The sequence below is a fragment of the Anopheles nili genome, chromosome 3 (assembly GCF_943737925.1).
Source record: "Anopheles nili chromosome 3, idAnoNiliSN_F5_01, whole genome shotgun sequence".
Classification (NCBI taxonomy): domain Eukaryota; kingdom Metazoa; phylum Arthropoda; class Insecta; order Diptera; family Culicidae; genus Anopheles; species Anopheles nili.
In genome coordinates, this window is record NC_071292.1 from 5,770,225 (window position 1) to 5,792,188 (window position 21,964).

The 21,964-nt window shown below is 48.4% G+C and overlaps 2 protein-coding genes and 1 non-coding gene across 3 annotated transcripts in view; 1 reads left to right on the forward strand and 2 right to left on the reverse strand.

Annotated features, from left to right (window-relative positions):
- Positions 1-13,050: 13,050 nt before the first annotated feature.
- LOC128728051 (small nucleolar RNA U3) lies at positions 13,051-13,250 on the forward strand. The gene has a single exon (XR_008411004.1). It is a non-coding gene; the product is annotated as a small nucleolar RNA U3 (small nucleolar RNA).
- A 1,202-nt stretch (positions 13,251-14,452) lies between these two features.
- LOC128722833 (probable 4-coumarate--CoA ligase 3) lies at positions 14,453-16,720 on the reverse strand. The gene is made up of 3 exons (XM_053816515.1): positions 15,659-16,720; positions 15,064-15,565; positions 14,453-14,984 (listed from the first exon to the last, which is right to left on the reverse strand). Exons 1-3 carry the CDS (start codon positions 16,348-16,350, stop codon positions 14,544-14,546), a joined length of 1,635 nt encoding a protein of 544 aa, XP_053672490.1. The 5' UTR covers positions 16,351-16,720; the 3' UTR covers positions 14,453-14,543.
- A 2,352-nt stretch (positions 16,721-19,072) lies between these two features.
- The window catches only part of LOC128723252 (centaurin-gamma-1A), a 36,243-nt gene continuing 33,351 nt past the window's right edge, over positions 19,073-21,964 (reverse strand). Inside the window, exons 5-9 of the mRNA XM_053816971.1 lie at positions 20,374-21,720; positions 20,053-20,292; positions 19,853-19,970; positions 19,427-19,784; positions 19,073-19,336 (exon numbers count right to left, since the gene is read on the reverse strand). Coding sequence (XP_053672946.1) covers positions 19,073-19,336; positions 19,427-19,784; positions 19,853-19,970; positions 20,053-20,292; positions 20,374-21,720 — 2,327 coding nt within the window. The remainder of the gene's footprint in view (positions 19,337-19,426; positions 19,785-19,852; positions 19,971-20,052; positions 20,293-20,373; positions 21,721-21,964) is intronic.

Genomic DNA, 21,964 nt, shown 5'->3' on the forward strand with positions numbered 1-21,964 from the left:
AACACAAATCAAAACCAGAACAGGCAGCGATGTGCTGTTGCATGGGCTTTCGTAGTATCAGCGCCAAGTGGGTTGGTTTAAATCGTCTGCCCTTTTGCGTCAACCCTAGCGTCATCCAATTATGTTTTAAAAAGATTTACGAGCATGTTCAAAAAAAAATCATACAACACATTTTACCGTCTGCCATGTGCGTCGGTGGCTCAAGTGTCTATTCATGTTTATGGAAGTTGTAAAGTTTTTGCCACGTGTAAAGCCTAACCCAAGCCATGACAAAGTGGCAATTTAAATTGGCAAGCCGACGTGAACCTTTGCCCGGCGGCTGTTTCGTCTCGAACGTTACAAACTGCTCTGGGGAATTGTGCCGATGCACACGGGAACGCATTTAGGGCCGCAATCTATTTGCGGAACTCCTCGAGTCGTGTTCTGTTGCCGTATCAGCTTCGAACCTGTAGTACATTTTAACAAACGGACAGCTTGGGTTTTCGAGGAGAATGTAACTTCGCGGAAATATTGAACAGAAGCCAGACACGCCCGATCGTGCCCACGTGTTAATGCAATCTTGTGGGTTGGGAATGATTATTAGACGTGCCGATGAGCTGCAATGCCGAATCGTGACTGGACTCGAGCGAATTATAATGCTAATAATGATCATTTTCAATTGAATATTTTAGATACGGACGTGGAATGCAGCAGCCGTTGGCGAAGAAGACCCCAAATATTCATCGCTAAACCGAGTGTGAGCAGTTTGATACAGAAAACGAATGAGCCGAACCGCATGTAGCCTGGAACAACCTGACACGGTAAGCAAAAAGTCATAAATCAGTCTCGGCTGTTTGCAGGGGATTTTAATATACGAAGCATTACGGCTAATATCTTTTCATTCGCAAACGTCGGGAGGTCCCGTGGCCGATAAAGCTCGAAACAGCCACGGAATTGTTCCTTAGGGTAGCCGCCTACCAAACCGAGGTTGGTGGAAGTTCCAGCATTTTCCTTTTCGTATGCTTTACGATACTTCCTTTTCCATGCGAACCTACGTCGCACGTTTCCTAATATAAATCCTTACTCTTGGACACGGCGCTACGCGCTCGCAGGAGGCGGACATTATTTTACGATTTCTAGTCACGACCGCCCTTGTCCTAGGGCGCTTTTGTGCATTAATAAACAATATTCCAACCGAAGGGTCGGTCCCGGCAAGGTTTCGGGCATGGTCGAGCCCCAGTGCGAGGGATCCTGTCATGTCCTGTCGGAGGAATGAATTGTTTCACGAGGTGAAAATTTCATTTCCAACTCGTTGTTGCGAATGTGTGCGTACGTTTAGGAAAGATTTTGCTACTTTTGAGACACAAATTAAGGCCATTGAACTTGTATTCAATCAACAACTGCCAAGTTCAAGATCGGGTCAATCGGATGTTTGTATATTTGGGGTTTGTTGGTTGCCTTGCACTGTTTGCAAAACACGTTTAGTAATGATGATTGCAATCACTTCCCGGAAAGATTAGATCAGAGCGCAATGGATGCAATTTAAATCTTGACCTGAGACTTTCAGACGCCTGAGCCTGGCTAGAGGATGCAAAAGTCCATTCCGTTTTTAGCACAAAACCGACGACGTTTGCTCGCGCAACTGACGTCGGGAGGGCTGTTATTGAACATGTGATTCAACCTCGAACGGTGGCGATTGCGCTCGAAGCTCAAAACAAATCCCCAATCGATTCCTAGTAATGTGATGGAGATGTACTGGCAAGGTGCTTCCTTATTGCGTTTTAGGGAGTTTTCCGAGCAGTATGCGATCGCAATCGCGACGTCCCTGGTGATAAGATAAAACATTCCACCAATGCACCAATGGTGGAATGATTTTGTGATTCGCAGTTTTTAGGAAGTGCGGTACAACTTCGAACCAAACTAACCTTAATTAACATGACCTTTACCCGACCCCCAGTTTAGTGCTGTCGATGGAGCGTGAAGCTAAGAAGCGCCAAAAACCCACACCCACCAAACCGTAGGGGGGAAATGTGAATGAATCGCAACACCGGCAAACGACAAGGCCACACCATGGCCGTGCGAGTTCGATTTTTCCGAAGCGCCGATTGACATCCAGACCCCGTTAACTCAATCAGCTACCATAAACGTACGCACGTCTCCATCGCAAAGGTCGCCGAAATGTTGCCGCTCCGTTTCGGCCATTTATTAGATGATGTTTTTGTTCGAATCAACTTCGCGATCGGTCTCTCGTTCTGCACGCATCCCTTGGGCTGGTTCATTGATTTCGGTTGGCTGCTTTGAACCCACCGAACCTTGTGCAATGAAAGGAAGCTAGGGCGCGCCATCAAACGGACGGTCGATGGTACGGCGGGGGAGAGCCTTTGACCAGCGAATTCATTTCAATAATCAGCGCCGTTGGGCGGCCTCTGTTCCAACAATAAGCAACAATTTTGGGCTGACCGGTTCGAAAAGGTATGGGACTATTTTTTGCACATTTTTGCTTATTTGTTGCCAAACATCACTTGCTTTGTAGGCAGAAAATGAGAATGCTCGATGCGAACTGGGACGGAAAATGCGTTGACAAAATAAAAAACAAACCTCGCCAGAAATACATTCCTTGCTGCTCAACGGAGAAGGACAGGCGTTTTCGTTTGATTCCTGCCGTTCCGTGGATGTCCCGAGAGGGCAAAATAAATTTTAATCAAACTGAAATAACCATCATTACGCGCCGAAATATTTCACCCCAAAAGGTGACTGGGAAAGGCCTGAACAATCGTAACAGAGGTCAATTAAGCAAGAAGGTGACAAGTGGCACTGCGACGGTAAAAAAGTGCACCCGGGCTCTCTGAACTGCTCCATTTTTTTTTGAGAAATTATCTATCGAATGAAGGAATTATTGGCGAATCCAACCACAGTCGAACTAAGACGGGTGGTTGTGGTGGGTGTTATAAACCCATTACTCGAACGAGTTTTCCCGCGTTTCGTCGAAACGTTTTTATTGCGTAGTGCGATACACCACACCGACAGTTACAGCTGCTTGGAAGCAATGCGTGCTCTAAAGCGCTTAAAATTGCCCTCCAACCATATAAGCGACTTGTGGTCGAGATCGTGTTTTTTTTGTATCAAAGACCGGATACGAGCCATAAAAATAACCCAACGGGACTGCGTGACGATATTGCAATAAAATTCAAATATTGCTACCCCAGTAGCACCTGAGTTCGGTGCGGAGTTGAACGCTTAAACAAAAAACAGCAGCTCGAGTTTGAAGAACCCTACCCATAAAAGATGCGTAGCTGTAAGATTAGCCGCTGACCACGGGCCTAGCCGCTGACCACGGGCCACTGGTTAAGATGGTCAAAAAAAACAAAAAAAAAACTACGTTCAGATCGCGAGATGAGAGCAAACACCTGGCCAATGACTGGGGAATGACAAAAAAACACACGCAAAACAAAATAGATCCTTCCTTAAACTGAACATCATTCCGTAAACTTGCTTCGGCATACTTTGATCAATCTTTGATATAGCCGTGATAGCGGCGGCTTGTTTTACTTCCCATTGCCATTTTTGATCGATCACATTGCCTTGAAGTTGATCAGATCGGCGCGAAGAAAGCCGTCATTTCCCGTCCCAAAGTGGACAACCTTGCGTTTTAGTGGCCATTCGCTCGAAGCCGGTTTTGGGCAGGAGGAGCAACGAGTCACTGTTGAAATTTTGTCAAAAAATAATGAGCGTTTACGCGTTGTTTTTAAAGTGTGCCCTTAGCGATGTGAGGTATCAAAAATCGACAAGTTTATTGTGCGAACAGAGTTATGTTCCACACGTTTCGCGAATGGAGCGTTTTATTTCCCACAGTTGATTAATGGGAAAGGCGAATGGAATAATTTCACATCGCAATACACTTCATATTACGGTGTTATGGTGGGTAATTGTTTTTGGTGACGAGCTTTCTTGTCTCTAGTGAAAGGACGATTAATTTTAAGATGGTTGATTGGTAACTTTCAAAAGATCTCCAACACGTATAACAGTCCAAACTGATTAAAATGTGTAACAAGCTCAACTTCGGGTTTTTCCATTACAAAACTCTCCAACAGGTTCAAAGAGTGGTTTATGGAATAACAACTGTTCATAGACGGTAGTAGCTTAACTAACTCACAGCTTAGCCGCCATGCGGGTGCGTCTGTTGAAGAGTACATCCAAACAGTAGTACAGCGTCCTGCTGCCCTCGTTGGTGCGATTGAGACCGATTTTTATTCAAAACTGCCCCGAATTCGAGAGCGCCATTTTCCCCCGTCTGTATTTCGTGAGACCGCCCTTGCTTTGGTGGTGGCGTAACACTGCCGGTCTGGGAATTCGCGGGCCTATTTTATGTATTCTTTATGCGGCACCCCTTTGCCGCGACCGGTCAATCACCGGTGAGTCGTTGAAACCGGCCCGTTCCCACCCTTTTGCGCCAGCCGGTGCGTATTTTAAATACATTTCGTTTGCTTTTTTTTGTATATTTTTTACGATCCTCCCGAACTGTTGGCTTTTAAAAATAAACGCACAACTACGAAAGCACAGATTCGCATTTGTTGCACAATTAGCTTCATCGCCATGCCAACCGATACCATCGGTGCCATTGCTCTTCCGTTCTGGCACTATCCTGAGACGTCCTGATTATCCCGGCCTACTTGATGGCTCTGACATCACTCATCATCCTGGAGCTCAATGTCAAGTCTGTGGCTCCAAAACCTCCCCTGAATGGGGAGAGAGAGAGAGGGAGAAAGAGAGCACACCCGTGCGAGAGAGCAAACGAGACAAATGTGCACATCATTAATGACCTTGATAAGCGGATCAATATTTTTCTTTCAAAAAAGGATGCCACTCTTCGGGTGCGTCCCAGGTTTTCGGCCGCAGTATCGCAATGCCTCCGCGATGTTACAGTCGAGACGTGCTCCCGGTAGGGATTAATCGCGAAATAAGAGAGAGGGAGAGAAAGAGAGAGAGAGAGAGAGAGAGAGAGAGAGAGAGAAAAAAAACAATGGCACCGTAGCGTAAGGAGCGTAAGATAATGCCATACTCACGGTTGGCGCGTAAATGGCGATGCGTCAGCAAAATGTCGAGGGCCTCTGGTGGGTCGACGCAAAAACGAGAGATGAATTTCGTGCCGCCCTTTGACCGGCTCTATCGGGCATTTCCGTTTGCGGTTGGTAAATAAATACGTACCCCTACACCTCGTGGGGGAGGTGGTAAAAGGGTGGTTTAAAAGGGGGAGGTGGACAAAAGGCGTATTATGCTGGAATTCGCTCACACGCACCCGCGGAACCATGTGCGCGAGCATAAATGTGACCTCCTGTGCTCCTGTGCGTGGTTCGTGGGGTTTTTCGCGGAATTAACTTTCCGGCCGGCACGAAAACCGAGATGAGCACCGAAATTGTCGGTGTGAATGCGGGACACGCGCGCGTATGTGTGTGTGTTTGAGCGTGCGTTACGCAAACGTGTTTATCGCGCGGGGCTTTCCCGCGAAGGGTGCGCGTGTTTTGACGCGCTCTCCGCGAAAAGGGCACCCGCTGATAAGTGATCGCGTCGTGCGGGATGAAGCACGCTTGCGGGGGTTGTTTTTGTGTGATGCCTGCGTTGAAGATCTTGTTGTGGTTAGTGTTGTGTAGCAAGTTGGTAGGGTTTAATCAATGGTCCAACCGATACGCCGCGTGATGTCGACGTTTGTCGTTGCTTGGGAAGCCAAACAATTCGCCGCCCGTAGTGTGAATGCACGCACTGGAGGGCTGGGATTGTGCTGGACATAATTCGTTCGGGAGCGTTTTTTTTTTATTTTGTTGCGTACACTTCCGCTCCAGCAATGAATGCCCGTCCCACGAAACGAAACGGCGTAATTCATCTGCAGTTGAGTGTGTAGCAGCAAATTCCGGGAATCGAACGGCTTCTCGCAAACCCCGGTCAGCTTTGGGTTACCCAACGGCATTAAATACACTCCGCACTCCGGAAGCCTGTGTCACCGGAACGTTACGGACGAATATTACGGGCTACCCACCACAACGAAACTGCGTCAATGGCGAGGAAAAACGCTTTTATTTCAAATGTTCCACGAAGGCGAAAAAGAAGAGAGAAAAAAAAACGACCAAAAACCCAACGCGACAACGCCACGTGCCATCTTACGAAACACAAGGCGCCTCCATCCGGGTGTACGCAGCCCGCCGAAAAGCGGGATTATGATGCTACGGTAATACGGTCGCAAAAGCAGACCACTATCCCTCCTGGCGTGGTCGTGTCGCACGCTAAACCCTGAACCTCTCACCCACTAACCTTGCTTCCCTTCCCGTTTGATGTCTGAGGGGGTGGTTTCACGTACCGGAAAATTGCCGGCTGCTCCGTCGATAACCGACGACGGAGACTGCGAGCTGTTTCGTTGCTGGAAACGGTTGCTGGAAGAATAAATAAAGCCCCTCCCTTTTACCGGTTGTGGAGTGCTTGGAGTATCGTTTCAGCGTATCCACCCGCAGTCCTTCGGTGTTTGATCCCGAGCGTGGGAGTAGACCGTCCGCTTCGTCCTTGCCCTTGGTGCCGCTTGGTGGGAACCTTTGATTACACACCCAATCATATGCAGATTCGAGCCCGGATTCGCGCTCCACCATGGTCCCAAATCCGAAGCCTGGTGGAAAATTGCTTTTCGGCGCTCAACAAAACACACTCGCGGAAGCAACCGCGTTCTTTAGCGCTTTTTTTTTGTGGGTGAATCCCAGCACTTTATCCTTCATACCATGGGCACGACCAGGCGAAGATAGCATATTTTTATTTGCTCTTCGCTTCCACCACGCGAAGGTCCTTCCGCCACGCGCCACGACAGGGATCCTCAACTGAACGCGGGCTGCTGTTGACTTATGGGCTTTCGGTTTGTTTACAGCATTACGCATTTGATAGACAGAGAGGCCTAGCCGGTGTTGAGCTATTACGCTTAAACTGAGCAAAACTGCGTGTAAACGTCTGTCAATAAGCCATCTATGCGATGGTTCGGAGCCCTGGGAGCGCGCAAAGTAGAACAATTTGCCATTGACCTGCTCGCGATATTTATTTTTGCATCGTATGAACCGAAAGTTAGCGCAGGACGATCGAAGGATGAAAATTTGACGTTCCTGGCACACCCGGTGTGTGTTCGATTTCAGCCACCAAATGCCACCGGTGGTCATTAGGAGGAAGAGATGCAAATGAATTCCCAAAGTGTGGAAATGTTTGCTTAGGATTCGCTTCAAACATTTGGTGTCGGAAAAAGGTTTGCCCAAACTCCCTCCGGAGGCACGGAGACAGGCAGGCAAATCGTTTAGGCTAATGGGTGAGTTTAAAGTGGAAAATCTGTCCGCAACAACATTTTCGAACCCACCGCATCGCTCTAACGATGCGCCCTTGGGGAGGGAGAAAAAAGCCTTATCGAGGCCAGGGATCGCTGGTAATTTTGGAAAACACCATTGGCAGCGATGGCGCATTGGAAGTGCGTGTGTTTTCAATTTTCATGCGGAACCGAGCACAGGAAAATGGCCCACCAACGGGCTTGGTGGGAGTTAAACAAAGCGCACTAATCGAAATCGAGACCTATGCAGTGTGTTTACTCAAAAGCTGTCGTTCGTGGGTTTTTTTCTGAGGCCAATGAGATGCGATGAACCTGTTTTCCTTCCTGGTTCGGTTAAGAATCGCTCCAGAGGACGTTTAGAGTACGTAACCGCTAGATGCGTAACTCACCGCATTACCGTGTAAAATAACCTTTTCTCGCGGTGACGCACTCTTGCTGTAAATCCCGCTCGTAAATGTCTCGCAGCGCACCATTCAACTTCCATTAACTGCGACACATTCCAACAATAAACTAGCCCAAGAGACGCGTCTCAAAACGGCTCACGATCGTCTCGACGCATTCGGCTGGCGCATTAACATATTTTACCCCAACCTCCACCGGTAGCCAACGGCACCGGAATGCAGAATTTCGCTGGCTCCCTGTAAGTGCACTTCGTGCCGTCCGTGCACTTGTGCCTACCTTTCACTTTTGGTCTGCATTTCTCGTCGCCTCTCGTTGGGTCAGGTTCGGTGTGCTTGTTAGGCCACGCGGATTTATGCGCTTCTTGCGCGTTGAAAGCGCAAAACCCTTCTCTCTTCGACGTTCGAACGAATCAATCGACCAGCCGGCGGTGTTGGATGCTTCCGCAGCCCAAAATCGTGGCGACTCTTCATCCAACGTGGCACTCAGGTGAAAAAGGGAAGCAGCATGATCGAACTCTCTGTGTTGGCTGCTTCTTTTGCTCTTTTCAACACGGACTTTTGCTTCCCAGCATATTTTAAGCTTTTGAGCTTCAGAGCGGCATAATCGGCGGCATCTTGCAGATCGAATCAGCGTGGTGCCGTCGCGAGTTGGCTTTCGTCCCCCCGAGGGAGCTTGCAAACTCCTTCACCGGCAAGCGGCCAAAGTATTTGTTTACCTTTTGCGAGCACTCGTCGAGCACGGGATGTTGTTTTGGTTATTTTTAAAAACATCCCACCCCCCGGAGGGTGGAAAGAGACACAAACAAAGCAAAGAAACAAAACGAACGATCTCTCTCCTTCCGTCTGCTAAAAGTGCAGCATTCATGTTGTCGATTGCCAACGGTGGACTGAGAATTTTAGTTAGTCAACGGTGCATTCGCTCGATACAACCCGCGTCTAAACGCCATAGGGAATGGGAATAAATTGCTTTTGAATGCAGCTCCTCGAACGAGAGCCTTTATTGCCAGACGTTTGCATAGACGACCGGCAGGACGAGCGCGCAGACAAACGATGGCCAACAAACACACCGCGAAAAGCGCACGACGGCCAGCCAGCCAAGGTTAAGGAACTTACCGTGCTTTCCTTCTATCAAACTGGTTTAAAGGAGGTGTCCTCACCCCCCCAGGCCCCAGTCGGTGTTTTGGCGGCTATCCCCCCCCGTGTGTCGGATTAAATTTATGCTGTATTGCCGTGCCACAACCGCAAGCGAGGGATCTGTTTTGTTGGGATTTCGCGATCGCGTTTTTGCAGCCACGTTTGGGGACGTTTTTTTTTTTTGCTTGAGTGAAGTAGGTTTGTTGGGGTTTTGATTTTTCTCCCTAACCAGGATCAAAAAGGACATGGACCGACGAACGTGGCCTTGGCTTTCGACGCTGATACACGATCACGTTCACTTTCACCTGCGCTTTCGTCTTGCTTTTGTAACCTCTCACACCGGTATGGCTTCCTTGTAGGATGCTCGAAAAGGGCGCTTACGTGATGTCACGCACTCGTTTCCACCGGACAGGAACACCCTGGCACAGCCAGATTTAAATAGACACACGATATGCAAACACACCCGCTGGTCGGATTGCGCTGCATAGCGCATTTATGCGCCACTTTTCGTCCACCCAAGCGACCAAAGCAAAACACTGCACTTTCTCACGGACGCACTGCACTTTTTTGCATCTCACCACCCACTCGCTCGGAGCTGGCGATCGCGTGTGATCGGTCGGAAACCCTCCGGCAGGCGTTTTAATCCCACCGCGCCCTTCGAGGGTTGCATTTATCGCCCGCGTGCACTCTCACATTAAACGTGCCATTTTTGCGCCCTTCTGGTATGCGTGACGTGCGCGTATTGCGCGATCGCGATCGTAGCAAGGGTAGATTTGTTTACCATGCGTTCGCCCGGCGTCCTTGGCGATTGGCCGATCGCTCGACGGCTGTTAGGAATCTGACGTTGGCGCAACTTCACCGCTTGTGCCTCTTGACAAAACGCGCCCGGGATGGGATCTGGCGTGCACAACAAACACGACCACAACAGCATCCGGTGCGAGCTGCTAGTTTTGCTGCCGTTTTTGCTGTTGGCAGTTTGCTCGGTTGTCACTGTGCCAAGCGGGGGCCAAGCGTTTTCGACCCCCCACAACACTCGCTCGAGGGTAATAAATTAAATTCACGCCCTCCACCTTCCGCACAACGACGCAATGGGGCGGAATGGACCGCGCGCGCAACCGAAATCTACGTCCGTTCGTTGGTGAAGTCACAACACGAATGCGATGTGTGGCGCGCGTTTTGGGCCACTTCGCGTCTCGAGATTTGCGAAGTTTCCCGACGTGCTGGGGGGTTGTTTTTTTTTTCTCATCCGTCGTAGGCCGTTTTTTTTGCGCTCTCTTCTGTCCCTTTTTACGCAGGGATATTCCTTCAAATATATTGCCAATATAGCTGGTTAATGTACAAAATTTGCTAAGCTCGAAAAGGGGTTGCAAAAAGGCGTGTTTTGAGCTTGTTTCAAATTTTTATCATTAAAAGATACTCATTGCTACTGTTGAAGATTACTTTCAGAGTAGAGAGCATTTTATTTACTCATTATTTCCTTTGTAACAATTTTAAATGTGCGGCTGCATTGCATGGAATTCATGATATAATTTGTCGCGATGCTAAAAACAAAAAAACTTATGTCCACTCGAGACCCAGCGTGCAGATTCCGAACAAATCCGAAGTTGTTCGATGCGAACACGCAAACAAACGGCCGCGGCCCCCACCATGACGACAAGCAACGCTTGATTATGAGCTCGTCATCGCCTACTATGGTCAAAATAAATCAAACGAGCGAATACTTGTTTATTGATTGCACTAACGGGCTGGAAAAATGCATCGATTACAACTGTGCCACTGTGGGCCGTGTGTATGTGCCGAACGATGATGCAACTTTTTACTCGTTTGCATTTCCAGATTTCGCCAGTTGTCCCCACATTACCGCAGTTACAATATGGAGTTTTGAGTTCCTAGAACGTAGCTAGCGATAGACCAAGCCTACCAGCGCATGCGTCGACAAACACATGTTTTGAATTACGCCCAACTCGATTAGAACATCTCAATCCAATCTCTGGAAACGACATTTCGGGCTGATTAATCTCCTCCGCCGCAGATCACCGGTGCTTTCGCAAGATGGTGTTCAAAAGTCCGATCACCGATCACTTTTCGCCTCTCGATTCGCCCGCTAATTATCAGCAATTAACCGTCGTCTTGTTTACTTCGCCGCGGTCATTAGTTTATCGCCTCGCATGGTTCGGCTGATCGTTGCAAAAATCCTTCGTCCTTCGGGACTCGCGTCGATCGCGTCGATAAATGAAATAAAACCAGCCCGCCCGCCGATCCTGGGGAGGCCAACCGGGGGTCGTTATAAGATAACATAATTTATGTTCAAGGCGACTGCGGCGACTGTAGATAGAGAAAAGTGAAACACACACCCTCTTTGGCTTTTTTTTTCTCCACCCTAGGTATTTCCCGTAAAAGCGGCCTGGGTCTCACGGGCGCGCGCGCATATTCGGGAAGCATAAATTAGCGACCACCCCATGACCGAGGTAGGGGGTTATTATTGTTTCGTTGGTCGGGCCGCTTTGGCTTTATATGCAAATGCGATCCTCTTCGCCGGCTGGCAAATTGAATTAATTCGTCCTCGCGTGTCCGCGACCTTGTGAGAGAGTTTGGTGGCAGGCAGCCAGGCAGCCGTTACATGACCACGCGGTGGTTGGTTGTGAATGAAATCAAATTCAAAACAAACACCAACCATCCCCACCATCCCAGCCGAGTGGGAGAAAACAACCCAAAAACGGCACCCAGGGCCTCTAAAAAGGGGGTGCTGCTAATCATTTATTCCGTGGCGTGAAACGCTCCGATTTTCAGTGGATCGCGTTCTCACGGAGTGTGCGATCGCTGCCGAAGTGGGTTTGTTTTTTTTCGGGTTTCGTTGGAGACTCATCTTACAAAAAAAAAAACGAAAAATCGAAGCTTCAACCACCGATTAATTGTGCAGTGGAGTGAAATTAATAGTGGCCACGGGTACAATAAAAGCTTCCAGCGATCGTGGGGTAGGGTTGTTGGCCTCTGATCGCCTATCAACATACGTACCCTTTTGGGGCGTTTCCCGCGCGTGTTAAAGCAGCAAACAAAGCTTACAAACAACCCCTATTGGGATGGGGTTGTCAATGAATTTTGGCACGTGCCACCCTCAGCGATCGTCACGTTTGTCGCATCAACCCATCGACGGGAAGATGTCGATCGTGAAGTAGAGCGAGTCCAGTTTCCGCCCTCATTTCCCACGATGGTTCGTTTGTATCTCGAGCTCGAGTCATGGTGAGGAATTTTTCTTATCACTTTCGAAAGGCGTCACCACGAGGGGAATAAATTCGCATCACACCGGCCCGAACGAGGCGGACATGATAATTGATCTCATTTTTTGTCTGCCTCTCCGTTGACAAAGCGAACCAAAGCGACGTAAATGAAACTTAGGGTTGGGTTTTAATATGAGCAACTTTCACCGCACAACCGAATTCGGGTCGAAAAGCAATGACAAATAAGCCAACCCACGGGCTAAAAAAGTCGATAAAATTTACGTCTTATTTGTCTTGTTGGCTCGTGCCGTATCGCGGTATTTAGTGCCGACAAAATGGTCCAGAAAACATTTTTTATAGTGCAGCTTTTCTGGAGCTTATGATGGAGTTCATCGTTGCGTAACTATAGTCCAGTCGGGGATGATAAGTAATGTAATAGCAAAGGAATACCGCAATACTGAAGGAATATTTAATATTACGTTTATTAAATTTTACTTTACTCTAATCTAATAACCGCTAACTCGTGCAATTGAGCATCCTTCTCGCGAAGAAGCATTCTATCGTTAATTTTGGGCAGCACATGAAACATTTCAAACGAAACACTACAAATTTTATATTACTAATCACGAAACATTTCACTTTTCTTTCAGATCCTTGCAACAGTCGTACGGAACCTTACAACTTCAACATTTGTGGTGCGCTGCGCGTTTGACAGATTCAAAAACACGTGGGAAACGGTTTGTTGACGAAATAATGACGATCTACGGCCGCTGAAATTACACATTATACATGGAATTTCCCAGAAATACGACCTAAAACGTGTGACCAGATTATTTTTGATGAAAAGAGCTCGGATATTGGTGTGAAATCAGTAAAAGTTGGCGTCTTTTAGCGATCTGTTGTATGAAGGCGTGAGGCATCGCTAGTGCGGCATGTCGTTGGTAGATGGGGTGAGCCGGCGAAAAGTGCTTAGGTTAAGACTGTGCTTCATAGGATCATTTCTATAGGCAAGTTTTCATAGCTACTTTCTCAAAAGTAGAGTTCAACTAACCCACGATGATGAGTCGTAGTGGCTGTCCTGGAGCGTGAAGTTGCCGGATCTCGGCTGTGCCTCTGGCGCGTCGGTCTGTGCTTGATGATCGTATCCCTTGTAAGGGCAGACACATTCTGAGTGGTGGTTTTCGAAATACATATACATAAAAACAAAATAAACGTATAACAACTAAAAATAAACGTTATACCCGAGGTAAATCGATATATTAAGCGTTTATCGTTTATTTACGTGCGAAAGTACACCAATGTATGTGTATGCGTAGCATATTTGCGTCAAAACATGTATGCTTCAATGAAAAACTAATAAAATTAAGCCCTTTAGTGGGTAAAAAACTAAATTTATCAATGTTTAGCCTATGATTTCGAAGATCCGAAAGTATTTATAGCATTTGTAGGTGAAAAGCTACTTAAACATGGTCTGTATACATGAAAATTGCTTGTTACATGTGAAATATCACCCGAAAACTCGTTAGAACACGTTCAAAACACTCACAAAAGCAAAACAATACATTAATTACAAGCTTTACATCGACGCGGAAGCGATTACGCATCATCCGCGGTAAATTCGGCTGTTTTTAATCCATTTGGCAAAATTTTTGTTCGTCGGCAGCTCTTTTTAATCCATCCGGCAAAAAATTTCGTTCGCCGCCGACTTTTTCGCGATTTTGAAAAAAAAAATCAACCTCCTCGATGTTCTGCGCTCCTGTTACAAAATCGAGTTTTTCGATTTTGGTCGGCGAAAAATATTTTTTTTTGCGATTTTGAAAATTAAAAATCAACCTCCTCGATGTTCTGCGCTCCTGTTACAAATCCGACTTTTTCAATTTTGGTCGGCGAAAAATATTTTTTTTTGCGATTTTGAAAATTAAAAATCAACCTCCTCGATGTCATGCGCTCCTGTTACAAAATCGGGTTTTTCGATTTTGGTCGGCGAAAAATATTTTTTTTTTCGCGATTTTGAAAATTAAAAATCAACCTCCTCGATGTCATGCGCTCCTGTTACAAATCCGACTTTTTCGATTTTGGTCGGCGAAAAATATTTTTTTTTGCGATTTTGAAAATTAAAAAAACACCCTCCTCGGTGTTATGCGCTCCTGTTACAAACCCGACTTTTTCAATTTCGATCGGCGAAAAATATTTTTTTTCGGACGGCTTTTTTTTCTCTTTTAAAAAATTAAAAAAAAACACCCTCCTCGGTGTTATGCTCTCCTGGTACAAAGTGGACTTTTTCGGCACAGTTTGGGAGGAATTTCTTTCACATCTTCTTGCCTTTTTGGGGCGCATTCGCACAACGAAAAGACGTTTATTTTCAGTTTGTAACTGGAAGTAGTTTATTAAAACGAACGCTGCTTTTGTCTTCGAACGTTCATAACACTAGCAGCAACGCGTGTTTACAGGCTAATTACAGCTCAACGATCACAACTTCCCCTCGTCAATCAGCTTCTTAACGGTACGCCGCACGATCTTGCCCGACGGAGTCATCGGGAAGCTGTCCACAAAGCGAACGCCTCCACGCAGCCGCTTAAAGTCCACCACCTGCTCATCCACATGTCGCACGATGTCCTCAGCACGAACACCGGATCCAGGACGCCGTTCGACCACAGCCATGGGAAGATCGCTCGATCCGTCCGCCGAGGGGACACCGATCACGCACACCTGCTTAACGCCGTCGATCTTCTGGATGATGCTCTCCAGATCGGACGGTGACACCTGGAAGTTGTTGTACTTGATGATGTCCTTGATGCGGTCGATCACGTACAGGCTGCCGTCGGTGTCCATGTATCCGATGTCACCGCTCCGAAAGAACCCGTCCTCGGTGAGAGCATTCGCCGTGGCTTCCTCGTTGTAGATGTACCCCTGTGTTTGGGAGATAAATAAAAAAAAACAAAAAATGAAATCATCATCGCACTACACGCCACGAAACGGGCACACCTACCAGAAACATGTACCGATGGCGCAGCAGCAGCTCTCCGTGCACACCCGGTGCAACGAGGTGGCCTTCCTCGTCCACAATCCGACACTCGACGTTGGTGGCGAGTGGTCCAACGGAACCGGGACGAACTAATGCTTCGTTGCGCGAGATAAACCCAATCTCGGAACTTCCGTAGATGGAACGCGTGTGCCCATTCGGCAGGTGTTGCTGGAGTTGACGTATCAGCTCGGGTGGAACCATGGAACCACCGAGGGACCACTGTCGCACGCTGCTTAGATCCGCTTGGGCCAACCGAGGATGTGCCAATAGCGCCGACACGTACGAGGGTGGCGTGAAGAGGTTCTCGATGCGATATCGCTCGATCAGGTCGATCAGTAGGTCCGGTTGGCATGGTTTAGACGTAAGCACACGTGGCCGGCTGTACAGGAGGGACGTCATTACGGCGAAGATCCCGGTGGCCCAGAACAGTGAGCTAAAGTTGAAGATCGGTCCATCGGAGACTTGTCTGTGGAAAAACAAAAAAGAGAGAGAGAGAGAGAGAGAGAGAGGTTAGGAAGGAGTTTTATCAGTAGCAATGATGACTAATGCTGGCACTTACGTCGAGAAAACCATTCCATCGATGAAGTGAGCGTGTGATAAGCAAACACCTTTCGGAAGTCCAGTCGTTCCCGAGGAGCACAGAATCATCGCAAGGAGTTTACTCGCATCCCCAAGGTACTCCGGTTGAAATTCCATCTCACCCTCGATCGGGGCCAACAGTTCATCGACGGAACGCGCTCCATCCTCAGCCGGTCCCATCACGAACAGCTGCACAGGGCCATCGATCGCTTTCCGGATGGCTTCGGTCACTGGAACCCGGTTTGCTGGATCACAAAACACCAACCGGGATTGGGTTTGGGCCATCATGTGTGCAAAATCATCCCGCCCGAAGATCGGTGCCAACGGATTCACGGCCATTCCAAGCACCCAACAACCGATGAACACCGGAACTACATCCTCACCATTCCCACACGCTAAACTCACGAAATCTCCTCGCTTGTAACCGAGCCGACGGAGATGTAACGCCACACGCACGATCCGGAGACGCATTTCGGCACATGTCGTCTTCCGGCCAGTGTCGGCGTTGATCTGAATCACCCTGTCCGGTGAGCGGGCTAACGTATCGAGCACAATCCGTCCAACTCCGGCGGCCGGATTTAACACCGTCGGTAACCGTTCACCGTACCAAAACTTCCCATTTGTATCGTACACACTGCTTCCCGTCACGACCCGCTGGGATGGGGAACTCATTTCACGCAAATATCGGAGAATCGGTCTACTCACGACGACGACTCGAACGCGACTGATAGTGGGAGCCCTCTCGTGTCGTATCGGGTGTGTTTTAATCTGGCACCGATCGGTGGATCCCCACACACACACGTTTGCGAACACATCAGCAATTGGCTGCGTGACCTTTGGGTGATCTCAAACGATCTGCTGGAGATGCGCCGTCTCTCACTCGGCAAGAGTGCTAAGTCATTGCATCGAACTCGCAATGCGTAGCACAAATTCCTCCCACCGAACACGACGTCACGTTTTTGATTAGCAAAACGAGACAACCCTACACGGCGCAGTTTCTGTTTACGGAAATTAAAGCCAATGATAAACGTGTGTTGCAGTCCTATCTCCCTGTCGACCTGTCGAGCTTCTCTGCCGTTGCAGCTCAGGATCAAGTGGGACAAAACAAACGTCGGATCGAGGGCGAGATGTGCCTGGATTAGCATGATAAAGCCCGCCCGTGTGCGGTGTTGTTTGTCCGACGACCGATGGGTGATTGTTCTCGCGGGAATAAAACACCGACTGAGCATCGTTAGACCATTGTTTCTTTTTTTCACCGTATCATTTCGTATATTACGTTTATGCACTGTCGCCTGCCAGCTACCTGGCACCATGCACTATCTCAAGTACCTATTCTGTTTCCAGGGGTTGCGTTGCAGTTGCTAATTTCCGTTCACTCACAACATTTTCTGTTATACGACAATACAAACAGGATACTTGCTATTTTGCTACTGTGTTGCTGCTGCTGCTGTTGTTATCGTCCTTGGCTTACGCTCCTCGCAACTACACCCTGGTACTGATAAAGTTCACGCCCTTCCTTCCAGCGTGAAGGTGAGAGGTGGGAGCCTAGCTAGGTATAAGGGTTTGTGGTTTTTAATTATGTCAACATTTGTTTTCTCTTTCTATATATATTTATATATATCTATAGATAGGGGTTCTGCTTGGCGCTCGAAGCGAATAAACGGGTTCCACAACCACTGCCATTAGCCGCTATCATAAACTGTCGATAGTTTAACGTTACGTTACGTGTTTGCGAACTCTGGTTTGTTAATCAATTTGTTTCTCATCTCTCGCGTTTGTAACTATGTTGTATCTGTGGTTCCCGGGGGGTTTGAGGTTTGCCGTTTCTACGCTACAGGTCCTTTCTATTCTCCTCACTCTGCCTACACTCCTTCTCGATTCAGTGCTCTGGGTATCTTTACGTGCAATAGTTGTGTGTGTGTGGATGTGTTCGTTTGCATGTGTAGTGCAATATTAGCAATTGTTGTATAATGTGTAATCATGTATACATCTATTTGTTTATGCCTTTCCACGGGGTGCACCCGTACGTTGTAACATCGTATGGAATCGATTAGTCGTCCTGTCGATTCTCTACCGTTAAAAAAAGGATTAAATTCACTGCCGTACCAAAAATCATCGACCGTCGGTTAGTCCTGCCCGACTAACACATTTGGCATTCGTTTCCGTTCCGTGAAGAAACGAGATTTCGTAAACCGATCGTAAACTGCGTGAGAACTAAAAGGATGAATAATTGCGATATTTTTACCCTATTATGTACTCTAAAAAATCATGCTAAAATTTCGTGTACCGTGAATCGTGAAGAACCTCTTTCGACAAATCGATGGGAAACTGAGCTAACGATGGCCAATAGGAACTGAATAACTGATGAAACTCCTCCCGTATACAAGAGGATGAATGACATATCTTGCTAGATAATAGTAGAGCTAAGGATTCGGCTTTGAACATCCTAACAAATTATTGGAACCGTGCAATTATCTGCCATTGTGTACGTGCCTACAAGGTTATGTGTCGAGAATTTAGAATGATGTAAACATTCCGTTTAATTGTGGGTTTTTCCTGTACTAATACTCTTTCCTCTTACACATTCCTCGAAACTAGCCTTTACAACTCAGAGTTAAATTACCTTACCAATTCAAGATATTATAAAACTCACTTTCGTCTGTGAAAACGAAAAACATCGAAGCATTTTCTTTTCCTCTAATTTCTTGCTTTTCTCTCCATTTTAACTACTGCAATTACGAATACTTAATTATCAGGCCCGTGAAACGCGCCCGTCCGAATCTAAACACATATACAAACTACAGAATATGGATCACACCTTTTGCTCTCGTGGCAAAAGGATGACACAGTGAAAACAAACAAAAATGTAGGGAGGAAAACTATATACAAGTCATTTTGCACCACGGAGATGCACAAATTAACCTAGACGAAGGGCTTATCCAATCGGCGGTTGAAAGCGAAACAAAACAAAAATCTTTAAAAAAAAAAAAGAAAAAAAAACAACCAACCAATTGCTCTAAACGAATCAAAACGGATCACAATGCCACCTATACATATATGCTGCTGTTGCTAACACTTTTGTTTTTGCTTTCGCTTTCCCTTTCTTTTGTCTCTTCCCCTTGGTTCAGTTGACCACAGTAACAGAAATTATCAATAGGACTAATTAAAGTGTTAAGTCTCAAACGCAATAATAAACAAATATTGTACGCGCGCGCGCGTGTAGCGTACTAGCGAACCATCGGATCGAAATCCTGCGCCCTCGACGGACGTCAGCGTCTAACAGCTTCTACATGCTACCCTTCAATCGTCATTCGTGAGATTACGCCTCGGTATGCCTTAGGTGCTAGGAAAAACTATGCTTATCTACGTTCCGGAGGGGCTCACCGTCGTAGCCCTAGATCACACTCGAGGAAAACTTCTCGAACGTCGCCTGATCGATGGTTTCCCTCCGGCGGGGCAACGTACCACTGGCGGAGAATGGTGCCGGATCGGTACAGCCCAGGCTCGTCAGCAGTTCCACCAATGCCGACGTTGTCTCGACGTTCACATGATGTGGCGAGTTGGTCGCCTGTTTGGCTGCGGCCAGCGAATTGGCTGCCTTGGCGAAGGTCAAACACGACCGGCCATCATTGTCGACGTGCTTCAGGTTAGCGTGATGCTGTGGGGGAAAAGGCAAATTAACGTTAGCAATCAGATGGAGCTAAACTTTCGCTTTCGTGTGAACACTTCGCCGGTTCGTGCATCCTACCCATATCAGCAGCTGGGAAATGGCGAGATTTCCTATCGCACATGCCAGCAGTAGCGGCGTCCGGAGGTCCCGATTGCTTGCGGTCGAGTTGATGTGCTCGTTGGTCGCGTTCGCCAGCAGTATGATGATGGATTTCATGTCCGAACGCACCACGGACTCACAAAGCTGCTGTCCGATCGGGGGTGATGGGTTGAAGTGTGGCAGGAACTCCTTGCCTTCGTACTTGCTCCGGATCCACGCTTCTTTCTCCTCTCGCGAGCTAGCTGGAGTTGGTTTCAGACGACCGCGCGTGTTCGCTTCCCACACCGAGTTCGCTAAGCTGTTGCCAATCGCCAACATAACACTCAGATGACCGGGACTGTAACAGAGTGAAGTGTTAATGACGAACGTGGACGAAACATTCTCGCTAAGCAGTCAAATACTTACGGCCACTCGTCTAATCCGAGCGAGCGCACTTTGCTGATGTGCGAACCCAGATTTCGGTGGACGCCGGAACATTCGATGCACATCAGCACGCCCAGATTCAAGCTAGCCCATTCGGGATCTACGGCAGAAACAAAAGCACGTTTATAACTGATCCTAATTCTTACGAGCCGAGTTGGCAAGGAGTTTGCAAGGATGCTTACTTGGCGAGTCACAGTCCACGCAATAGCCGTTGCCGGGTACCCTGCTACGAATCGACTGCATAGAGGCGATATCGCTTGGGTTCAGGGGCTTCGACTTGGATGACTCGATGCCCTGCAGACTCTTGAAGATCTCCTGCTCTATCACCGACACCCATTCGTCGCGTTCCTCCGAATTGGACGCCTCAAAGTGCCACTGCTTGTTATCCAATGAGACGATGTAAAACTCGTACGCGTCGGAATCTGTAACAATCGAAAGGAACCCATCGTTAAGTTAGCAAAACGTCAGCGTCATTCCTCCATCTAGCTCCTTCGTTCACTTACCATCGTATTCGCTGTTTTTCCCCACACCACTGCTCTTCATGCGTCGGTGGCGCTTCTTCACGTTCGGTGTCTGTGCATCGATCTTGCTTCCGCCTCCACTGGCCCCGACATTGTTGCTGTCACTTCCGGGGAAACTCTGCGAAGTGCTGCTACTGATCACGATCCCCTCGTCACCGCTCGTCTGCGAGTTCGATTTGACCGGCTCACGCAACGTGTCAAACGCCGTCAGCAACACCTTCTCCGTGCACTTGCGGTCCTTCGCCAGCGAAAGTCCACCGATGCCCTCCGTTAGCCCGTTACTGCTCGCTTGCCCATTGGCACCGTGTGTTCCGTTGGAAGTGGCCTGGGAGGCTGCAGCGGCCGCCGCCGTTAGTGCACTGTTCGTGATGATGGATTTCGTGCCACGAGGCTTCTGACCCGGCACTTTCACCGTGACGTACTGCAAGGACACCTCCTTCCCGTGCACATCCTCCATGTAGTCGTGCAGAGAGGGATGATACGTGAGCCGGCCATCATCGCACAACGTCACGTACTTCTTTTTCCAGTCCTTGTTCAGGGACTTGCTGCTGCGCTTGTACAGGTAACCCTGCTTGATCGGGATGGCCCGACCGGAACCGAGCTCGCCGTTCTTGATCTTCTCCTGCTGCTGTTGCTCCTTCTTCGAGGACGACGGGATGAAGAGGTTCGATCTTCGGCGGCTCTTGCGTGAAGTCGTCGGAGTCGACGTCGGTGTTGGCAGCTCCTTGCCGTCCTTACTCTCTTTCCCTCCTCCACTGCCACTACCACCACTGTCCTTCGAGGACATTGCCGACAGTCCGAGTGGCTGGAGGTTATCCGTATGCCCGGCGGAAACCGGATGCGATGGTGGCACAAACTTGGCGATGTTGTTGTTCTCGTTCGTAAGCGCCAGCAGGGTCTGTTGGGAGGTGCCGTGCGAAATGGTACCCCACTTCTGGGCACTGGTTCCACTTCCGTTCACTCCGGCCCCGGTGACACTGTGGTGGTGCGACTCGGCGTTGATCAACTCCTGGCTGATCTTGATCGGAATGTGATGGCTCGAGGCAGACAGAACGTGATGCCGATGAGGCAGCGTCATTGTGCCGCTTCCAGTCTGATGGTTCGGCTGCTGCTGGTGCTGATGACTCGGCGAGGAACTACCCAGGGTTAATCCGACCGAACCGGGAACAGTGCCGGTTCCGCTGTTTGAGAACCCATTCGTCGGGCTAGGAACTGACGGGTGAAAGCTGGCCACACCGAGCCGTGTACCTTGTGGCGTCGTTGGCCGCGAGTTGGTCGGTGTTATCGTGGATCCGGTCGAAAGGCGCTGCTGGACGATCTTCTGGCAGGCTGCGGAGAAAAAAAATGCGAACAACGCATGAGAAAACCATCATCAACCATACAACAAGCCCACCACAGGCAGATGTTTTTCGCAAGGGCACACACACACACATGTTGCCCCTGCTCTTTCTGGCCATCGGCGTGAACCCGTTGATCCTTTTCCTCTTTGCGAGGTTGTCCCTATCACGAAGTAATAATTACAGTATCTCCTGTAGAAAGGCATCGTCGCGGCGGTCGTTTGCTGTTCTGTTCG